Source organism: Hippopotamus amphibius, chromosome 10, assembly GCF_030028045.1.
Source record: "Hippopotamus amphibius kiboko isolate mHipAmp2 chromosome 10, mHipAmp2.hap2, whole genome shotgun sequence".
Lineage (NCBI taxonomy): Eukaryota > Metazoa > Chordata > Mammalia > Artiodactyla > Hippopotamidae > Hippopotamus > Hippopotamus amphibius.
This window is the reverse complement of record NC_080195.1, coordinates 106,033,093-106,043,593: the sequence shown is the minus strand read 5'-3', so window position 1 is coordinate 106,043,593 and position 10,501 is coordinate 106,033,093. Positions and strand designations below refer to the sequence as shown.

At 41.6% G+C, this 10,501-nt stretch overlaps 1 protein-coding gene across 2 annotated transcripts in view; it reads right to left on the bottom strand.

The window, feature by feature from the left end:
• Nucleotides 1-3,214: 3,214 nt before the first annotated feature.
• The window catches only part of IFNAR1 (interferon alpha and beta receptor subunit 1), a 30,957-nt gene continuing 23,670 nt past the window's right edge, over nt 3,215-10,501 (bottom strand). For both annotated transcript variants that reach the window (XM_057697332.1, XM_057697331.1), the window contains 3 exons: nt 8,172-8,322; nt 7,529-7,674; nt 3,215-6,256 (listed from right to left, as the gene is read on the bottom strand). In XM_057697332.1, the coding sequence (XP_057553315.1) occupies nt 6,017-6,256; nt 7,529-7,674; nt 8,172-8,322 (537 nt within the window). In that variant the 3' untranslated portion in view covers nt 3,215-6,016. The remainder of the gene's footprint in view (nt 6,257-7,528; nt 7,675-8,171; nt 8,323-10,501) is intronic.

Genomic DNA, 10,501 nt, shown 5'->3' with positions numbered 1-10,501 from the left:
TGACTCCCCCCACTGAGTCCCCCCCACCCTCCCCGCCCCAGTCCTCTAAGGCATCTTCCATCCTCGACTAACTCTCTTAAACACTGTTTTAAATTGTGAATAAAATATGCTCTGTGTGATGAAGCTAGTATACTTTTCTGTATGAAGCATTATTTAGATTGGTTTGAGGGGCTGCGAGGGCTAATAGTACTTTTGAAACTTAACATTCCCAGGGTTGCCAGATTAAAATACATAATTTATTTATTTATTCACTCATTCATATATTTTTATTGGCTGAGTTGGGTCTTCATTGCTGCTTGTGGACTTTCTCTAGGGGGCTACTCTTCATTGTGGTGCGTGGGCTTCTCATTGTGGTGGCGTCTCTTGTTACAGAGCATGGGTGCTAGGCGCACGGGCTTCAGCAGTTGTGGCACGTGGGCTCAGTAGTTGTGGCTCACAGGCTTAGTTGCTCCGTGGCATGTGGGGTCTTCCCGGACCAGGGCTTGAACCCATGTCCCCAGCATTGGCAGGTGGGTTCTTAACCACTGCGTCACCAGGGAAGTCCTAAAATGAATAATTAAAATTATGCTTTCGCATAAGCAGATGAAAAATGTTTTAGTGTAGGTATGTCCCAAGTATTGCATGGAACATAAGCTAAAAAGTTTTTTGGTATTTATCTGAAATTACAGATGGGGCACAAAGATGACTTCTACATGTTTACATGGTAGAAGTCATTTAGAAGGCTTCAAAGATTTTTTTTTACCCTAAAAAACTCATAATCATCTCTTCCTATAAGTAAAATGCCAGAGTAGTCAAAGCATTGTACAACAACAAAATATTTTTAGTAATGTCTCATGCAATATTTGGGCTAGACATACTAAAAAATTATTTGTTTACCTGAAATCAAAATTCAACTTAAATTTAACTGGGTGTCCTGTATTTTTGTTAAATTTAGCAATTCTAAATGGTATACACAGTCTTCAGTTACACATTGCTTTCTTCATGTTTCCTCATGACAACAGCCATTTAGGAATCTATTTCGAAAACACCAGCTGGCTGTGACCCTAAACAGGGTGACTTGTCTTCCCCTAGTGGTGAGTCCAGTCAATGTATGTAATTCAATGACCCACTTAGTCACTTAATAAACACTTACCAAGTGTCAGCTGCAAAGTTAAAAAAGAAAAAAAAAAGATAGTCCTTGCTTTCATGAGCTTGCTATCTAGCAGAAGGGGCTATGTGTTGGCAAATGCTATAAAATCTCTCCTTGGGCAATGTCTCTGCTGGACAGACATGAAGACACAGATGGGCACAAAGACGACTTCTATGTATGTACATGGTGGAGGTCTTCAAGGAAGATTTCAGAGTGGATGATGCACCTTTACTCTAAAACACTCATAATCTTTTTTTCTTTTCTGGCCGTGCCACTTGGCTTTTGGGATCTTAGGTCTCTGACCAGGTATCGAACCCAGGTCCACGGCAGTGAAAGAGCTGAGTCCTAACTACTGGACCGCCAGGGAATTCCCCATCTGTTTTTTTTTTTGGCACACGGGCTTAGTTGCTCCGCGGCATGTGGGATCTTCCTGGAGCTGGGATCGAACCCGTGACCTCTGCATTGGCAGGCGGATTCTTAACCACTGCGCCACCTAGGAAGCCCTCCCCATCTGTTTTTAAAAGTCAAATTCCAGAGTACTAAAACATTATAAAATCTGGGAACAGACAACAGTACACAAAAAGGCACCCTGCTATTGGTTATACAGTTAAAGACTAGTTCCAGTTTTTTGGAAAAAATGGACCCTCCTTCTAGGGGAGAGATAGGAAAATGTTTTTCTTCTTATTCAGTCGTTCACTTTCCCCTCAGCTCCTTCTCTGACGGATCCAGGAACTTTGGGGGAGGAGGACCGAGAGTGGGGGGTGGGAGAGGCGAGAGTCACTGTGAGGAGAAATGTTTAATGTAAACCTGCTATTGAAAGAGAGAATTTTTCCATTTCCTCCCTCTTCCCAAGACCTTTTTCTAAGCCAGAATAATGACTCTGTCCACTTTTTCTTTTCTTGGTCTGCATCAATGACTCCTTCTTCACCCAGAAGATCTCTTCCGCTATAACATGAGTTCTAGTGGGGACAGAATACGGGAAAGGTAGGAAACTGGTATATCCTTTGCATGAAAGATGTATTAAATTCTCTCTTCTTGCCTTTTTTCTCCTCAGGTGAGAAACCTGGATGTTACTGGTATTTGTCATTACTGTTAAGTAACAGGGTGTTTTTTGGGCATCAGAGATGAATATTTACTTCCTTGTACAGTTTGAAAAAAAATTTTGAGGAAGCTTACTAAGAACACATGAGGCGTTCCCAGCTTGAATGTCAGTGGTGTTTAACTTCAGACTCAAATGTGTCTAGAAGGCAGATCAATTCACATGTGGGACTGGGGAGTCTCCTTAAAGAGCTTATCTCTTAGGTATGTTGGTAAAAGGAAGCAGTGTGGTTTGAGGGAGCTGAGTCTGCACCACCACCCCAAACTCACTGGGTCAAGGCTGTGCTCCAGCCACGTCTAAAGCTGAGGCTGTGAAAAAGCAAAGGGCAAGCAGGAGGACTTCCCTGGTGGTGCAGTGGTTAAGAATCCGGCTGCCAATGCAGGGGACACGGGTTCGAGCCCTGGTCCGGGAAGATCCCACATGACACGGAGCAACGAAACCCACGTGCCACAACTACTGAAGCCCGTGCACCTAGAGCCCATGCACCTAGAGCCTGTGCTCTGCAACAAGAGAAGCCATGGCAATGGAAAGCCCTTGCACCGTAACGAAGAGTAGCCCCTGCTTGCCACAACTAGAGAAAGCCCGTGCCCAGCAATGAAGACCCAATGCAGCCAAAAAAATAAATACATAAGTAAAAAAAAAAAAAACTTTATAAAAAAAAAAAAAAGGGCAAGCAGGAGAGCGCCCTGCCCAGAAGCTCCGTGGGGTGGTGATGGCAGCGGGGGCCCTTTCAGGATACCAATGCCAGGCATGGGCGCACCTGGTACAGGGACCGGCCCTGTTATGAACACCTTGTGAGGCAGCAAGCAGGCGCAACACCTGTGATGCATGTGTAATCGGTTCACGCAGAACCACCACAAAACCCAAGACTTTTGGCCTCAGTGTTTATTATAGAAAACTGTTTGACAACCTGTTTAAAACACAGCAATGGGGGTAAAGACAAAGCACAAGTGAAATTAAGATACAAAGTTCATTGCACAGAAACACGGCTGTGTCCTTCCACAACTCAACAAGACATACAGCGTCAGAAACACCTACTTGGTTCAAATTTCCGATTTCTGTCCTTTGCCAGTTCTTTCCTGCATGCTTCTTAGGTGTGAGGTTCCACACTGTGGTAGGTGCTGGGAATGCAGCTGTAAGTAGAAGTAAACCCCTGCCCTCATGGAGCTTCCAGATGAAACAAGGACAAACATGTCAGGTCGTCAGAGGGTTACAGAGAGGAGGGGAGAGGTACGAAACGTTTCTGCACACTCTCCCAATTCTTAAGAGCAATCTGAGGCGGCTTTGAAGGTCACAGTTCGAGGAAAAGATACAAACTCTAAATTATATTTTTGAAATACCTTTTTTATAGGTTGTAAATTTCTAGTAGGACTCTGCAGCTCATCATTCCAGAGCAGCATTTATACTTTTGTAACTAGAACCTATGCTAAATCTTTGCGGCTGTACTGCTGGGGTGTGGCCCACGTCATGTGTCTGCATGTGTAGGTATAAGCATGTGTATATGTTCACATATGCATGTCATCATTTATGTATATATTAATCTATACTACATATTGAGACATTATTTCTGGCTGCAATGATACAAATCTTCTACATAAATGCTTAGGTTATATCCTGCCTCTCCAAGAACCATCAATATTGTAGTTTCGAGGCAGTTTACTGGTGTTCCCAAGTATATGGTGTTTCTGTGTAAACTATTCTTCAGAAAAAATGCCACGTTACAAATGAACACATCCGGATTAGGCTACATGTGGACCATAATGAAGAACGGGATGGAAATGCATTTTCGTGTCTAGAAGACAACGCAAAATTGAGGGGTTTTTGTTCGCTGCTGCTCAGATGCTTGTTCACTGAAAACCACAGGGGGTCTTAAACCCCAAAGACACACAGGTTCCCACATCCAGGGACCTCGTGACTTCTCTGGCCTCTTTTCATTTTAATGCCTGAGTTTCCCCACTACCACATCCCAAGAAGGCATGGTTTCCTTTTAGGATGTCCAGTCTAAAGCAGCCTTCTTCCTGTGGTAAATCCCGGGCCCAAGTGCTGGCCAGGCCCACGGCACTGACGCAGGATGGAAGCCAGTGGCGGCAGGGTTCCGGCATGTTCCTCACGTCCTCCCTACAGAGGCCTGTTCCCCCTGGCAGAGGCTTTACAAGTGAAGGGCCAACCCGGATCTGTCTTAAACCAAATGCCTCTGGTCAGAAGGATCAAAGGTGTGTTTGGGTCGCTGTAGAGAACTGCCTTGGGGGTGGGCGGGGTGGGGATCCCCTGACCCCACATGGTCCCTTAGGAGCTGGCCTGAGATCCAGGGAAGCACACAGTGTGCTCTGCAGGGGACGTGCTGAGTGCCACAGCCCTTCCCAGGGCAGCTGCTTTCAACCTCTTCTTCCACCCAGGAGACCACAGAGGACCACTATGTAAATAAGACTGGCCTGAAGTGATGCTCTGGGTAGCTCCATCTCCCTTCCCTTTCACTGGTCCTGCCGCAACAACTGAAGCTGAGAACCTGGCCTCGGAGGCCACCAGAATTCCTACACTTCCTTCCTCCGCAGCATCTCCATGAATCATCCCAAACAGCAAATCATTTAAAAATAAGCTATAGGTGCCTTGAAAGGCATCACACAACTTTAAAAACTAGGTTTTCTTCTCAGTTACATTTCCTCCTACACCCTGATGATAAATAACTTGCATTTGCTTGAGTGCATGTAGGCTGAACAGATGGGCTACCTGAATACTTCCAGACAGTGTAGAGAAGCTGGCCTGGTGTCAGAAATGACACAGATAAGCCACAAAACCCAACAACCTTCAGTATGTTAATAATCAAAAGTTGATTATACACATTATTCTTATTTTTCATGAAAGCCACCTGCTTCTTTCCTATTGAATTACTCTACTTCTTACTGTCTATTCTATCAGTAGCATTTTCTGGTCCCAAGACTTCTTACATACACTGTGACTAATGTCACAGACTCCCACATCCTAAAAGATAATAGTAACTTCTCTACTCAGATAGTTTCCCATTTCTCTGTAATTTAAGTGATTGTGCATTCTAACTAGAAGCTATTGTTCTAATGTTCTGAATCAGGAAGACTTAATGTACATATAACAAAAGGTTATCTGGCTTTAATCCTAAACCATAGAAGGGATCGGTAACTGTGTGGCAGAAGCCAATGTAACTGGTATAAATGGATAGAATTCCCCTGAAAAAACTGTAAGGACCATGCTTCTGGCATCTGCAGCTGTTTTCCAGAGTAAGCTACTTTTTCAGAAAACCAAGTGATGGTGGTATTCAGGCTTTTCTAAAGACACTTCCAAAGGGTCTACTTCAGGGTCCAAAGAAAAGACCACATGTTCTAAATATCTCCTGAAAGATCATGCACTGTAATACTGGGATGGAGAAGGGACAGACGGCACTTGCAGCAGCAACAGCAGCACGGCGACGGTCTCAGCGGACGGGAACACAGACGCCGCCCTTACCGCACACCAGCCCAGTGGTGCTTAGGGGATCATTAGGAAGACAGAGGGCATCTCCCGGCTTTAACGCCTCTCATCCAAGGCAGGTCCAATGACAGGTCTTTCAAGACTTTACACATGGCAAAGAATGTAGAACACTCTTCTCCAAATTCATTTTAAATAGTGAAGTGCTTGCCGGTACTTTTAGGACCTGAAGACAATTTTTCTTCCCCCACAAGCAAATATTCTCTTGATAGTTACTGAGAGGAACAAGGAGCCCAGGTTCTCACTGTAACTTCCGCGAGACTCCCTAATATTTGGGAGTTCATTCCTGCTCACACAGATTCCTGTTGCAGAAGTTCTTCACTTACTTTACTTCCACTGTTTTCGTCTTCATTAGAGTAGTTTCCTGAATCTTGACTAGTCTGGGAATCGTACTTTCTGTGATCTTTATCAGCTGGATTAGTCTCTTCTATTACAGTAATGATGTTTGTATTTTCAATTATAAAACATCTTTCTGTTTGCTCCTCAGAAGTGGAAAGGAGCAGATTCCTTAGCGGCTGTTCAGAGAAATACTAATTCAAAACAGAAAGAACAGAAACAGATTATTTAAAATAACAAAAATTAGTTTTCTAGTTCTAATAAGCTGTGATTTCTTCAGTTCTTTATCTAGCAACCCTATCCTTTGACATGCACATTAAAAAGTGAGCTAAGAGCATACCGACTGCACTATAATGTTTAGAATAAAACCATCTCTAGTGAGGTCACATACATCTTAGTATTGTTTTGGGGAAGTATATGAAAAACCCCTAAGAAAGCTCCACTGTGCTATCGGGGCGGGGGTGGCGGAAGAGTGTGGACGAGGAAGGAATGGGAGAGCACTGAGATTGGGGCATTTTATGTCATTTTTTTTTTATTTTTCGGGGGGACATTTTATTTAGAAATAATAAACATTTTGGTATCCAATCCACAAATATCCAGAACAAGCACAAGGGAGAAATTTTTTCCCTGTCCCACTAAGAATAATGAGCTACTATAACTTGCTAGTTTTAAGTCCTTTAAATAACAGCTCTGAATTGAAGAGTATATAGAAATGATATTAAAAACTCAGGCATAAAAGAGTAAAATAGTTCACATTTACGGAACATTTGTACAGTGCTAGGCACTCCTGGTTTATCTCCTTTGATCCTTGCAGTTCTGCGGGAGGCTACTATTGGCTCTTGTTTTACAGCTGACGGGCACTGGCTCAAGTACTCTTAAGAGAGCTGCTCAAGTTCATGGAGCCAGTAAGTGCAAATACACCACAGCCCATCAACAATTCACCTTCAGGTCTCTAGCTCCAAAGCCTGGGGAACCTGAAACAGGGCAGGTAGCGTGGAAGCTGCTCCAGGCGAACACGCCACCCCCAGGGTGGTGTCCGTGGTCTGGTCTTCCTCACTCAATGCTTTCACCAACTACGCCAACCAAAACACTGAGATGCTGTGAAAGGAGACTCATGTTTTGCTATTTCATTTTCTGTGATTTCATCCACAGAATACAGTTTCTGCACTGATGATAATTTTTAATCTTTTTGTGAATACAGACTTGCAATGGTGAAACAGGTGCCACTGTAGCCAAACTGCCAGAAAAATATGAGATTAAGGACACACCTTACTATTCCATGTTACAGTCTATTAAGTAACTGTTTCTGAAGTTAATTTTCTGGAACTCTGAAGAACAAAAACCCAAATCAGTCTGTATTATTTTCTGAATATTAAGAAAGCATTTATATTCTGTTGAAATCAAATATATTTCCCATTCATTTTAAGAAAAATCCAGCTAGCTGTTGACAAAGAAAAATAACATACCTCATCTATAGTGGAAGGAGGTTTGCTTGATGGAAAGAACACATAATTGATGCATCTCGAGAGGACTTTCACAACATAAACGACGAGAATGATAGAAAATAATGCAGTGCAAATTCCAGCTATGAGCCAGGTTTTGGAAGTACTTCCTAAAAACAAATAAATGGTGTTTAGTATCAATACAGGTTTTGACACACAAATATATTAAGAGTGCCGACAGTTTGTGTGAAAGAAATACAGCCGTGTGAAAGGAAATATACGTTCTATTAAATAATACCAACAATAACATAAAAACATTCACAACTGAACTAATTAAGGGATTTCCACATAATAATTATATTAAGGATTATATAAAAAATTAAAAGTCTCTTTAAATTCTAAGAGTAATAATAAAAGGAAATTAATTATGCAGATATGCACGTAACATAAAGCATGCAAAAACCACTGAACTAAGTTGAGTATTAAAAATATTTTCTAAAACGGAAAGGCTCAGCATGAAGGTCTACTTTTCACTCATATAGTTCATGAAGAAAATATTCTCTATATCTTTGTGGTAAAAAGGAAATATTTCACAATTTTCCATGAATTGGTTATTTTTATTATCTTGTTACGTTAAAAAAGAAAAGAGACGATAAAAGATTCTGACCTGCTTTTGTTTTCTCGCACACAGTATCACTAAAAACACTGCTTCTGTTCTGCCTGTCATCTTCCACGAGTGCTCTGGCTTTGACACAATATACAGTCAGTGGTTTCAAGTTAGGAAAGGTAAACTCAGTTCTTTTCTCTACAACTTTTCTCTATAAAAAAATAAATAAATCATTGATAAAATTTAGAACCCCAAGAAATCATATAGGAAATATCTATTTTCTAAATTCCTTAAACAGTCAATCTAACATTGGCCTCTTACAAACACTTAGTTGGTATATGTTTAAGAAATATAAACTTGTTTATGGACAGCACATTATAACCAAGCAACAGTTAAACATGCTGCTACCAAAAAAAGAATACATTCCAAAGAATATATTCCTAAGACAACTCTAATTTGTTTTATAAGTACATGCTGACTTGGTTTAATCACCACTGTGTTACCTCTGCTTAGTGACAGAACAATTCAGTGTAGGGGTTCTGGTCTCAAACTGCCTGTATCAAGATATCACTCATGGCTATGTGGCTTTAGGCAGGCTGTTTAATTTCCCTGGGCCCTATTCCCATATCTGTAAAGTGAGGACAATTATTACTTTTCTTTGTATTAGTCAGCTATTGCCACAATAATGTTGTGTAACAAAACATGACAAGTACAACAAAATAACATTGTGCAATGCTGTGGCTCAAAACATATTTGTTTTTCTTACTCGTGAGTGTCCCGATCGGCTGGGGGAGCTCTCACTGAGGCTGTGAATCAGGTTTAGGTCTGCTCCACAGCCTCTTACCTGCCCTGGGCCAGAGACCACGTGGAGCTTGCTTTCCTTTTGGCAAATGGGAGAAGCATGCATGCGCTCTTAAGACCTCTGCTCACACCACATCCGCTTACATTCCACTGTCTACAGCCTAGCATCCGTGAGGCAGTAAAGAATATTCCATCCCAAGTATCTGCTGAATAGTAATTTAATCGATCAAAATGTCTGGCAGAGTTGTTTGGAAGAATGATTGAGACAATTCATGTAAAATATTTAGCCCAGAACCTGATACGTAACGAGTATTCAATAAATTTGAGTTATTACAATTGTAATTATTGATGTATTACCTAGTATAAGATAGCAAATAAAAAAAAAAGTTATTGAATCTCTACTATTTGTCAAGCAACGTGGTAGGTATTTTCATATATATTACCTCATTTTAAACCTTATAGGGACTTCCCTGGTGGTGCAGTTGTTAAGAATCTGCCTGCCAATGCAGAGGACGTGGGTTCAAGCCCTGGTCCAGGAAGATCCCACATGCCATAGAGCAACTAAGCCCGTGTGCCACAACTACTGAGCCCATGTGCCGCAACTACTGAAGCCCCTGCGCCTAGAGCCCGTGCTCCACAACAAGAGAAGCCACTGCACTGAGAAACCCATGCTCTGCAATGAAGAGTAGCCCCTGCCTGCCACAACTAGAGAAAGCCCGTGCACAGCAACGAAGACCCAACGCAGCCAATAAATAAATAAATTAAAAAAATTAACCTTATAAACATCCTTTCAAAAAAATTTAAGTTACTATGTAATATGTATAAAATAGATAACTAATGAGAACTTGCTGTATAGCACTGGGAACTCCACTTCGATGTACAGTAGAAATTAACACAATATTGTAAAACAACTATACCCCAATTTAAAAAAAAAATTAAGTTAGTATGACCACCACCACTTTACAGGTGAGGAAACAAAGCTTCAGTGGTTAAGCATCTTGCCTAAGGTTACACAGTTTGGTAGCCTGAGACACAAATTTAGATTTTCCTGATCTATGGACAGCTGAGAACTAACTCAATAGGGCTAAATTCTGCTTTGGTTACAGCGTGTTCAGATTGCTAAAATGAAAGTAGCCAATTTTCTGGAATTTTCTTAGATTTTCAACAGAAGATGAAGTTACAGAATTTACCAACATAATTGCACAAGATTTTTAAAGGTTGATTCCTTGATTGTAATTCCACAGGGAAGAGTGATCTAGGAATAACGTGGATTATCTGATGTATATTTGCTCTGTCAGTGGTTTCTGAATTTTAGGGTTTAAACGAGTGTTTCTCAACCCTTTTGTCATGACTACTTCCCTAAGGAGCCTTTTTTAGACCATTTCCCCCCCTAATTCCTCCCCCTTGACAAAGCTGAATAAGATTTTGTTGGGTGAAGTTGAACTCTGGAGGCAGGTTTTCCTCCTGGAGGGTCACAAACCACTATGACAGCTAAGATTCTTTTTGCCCCCTAAAAACCAATTTTTGCCCTCTTGTAGGTGCCCCACCCCCAGGGGATATCTGACACTATCTGGAGGTATCTTGCGTTG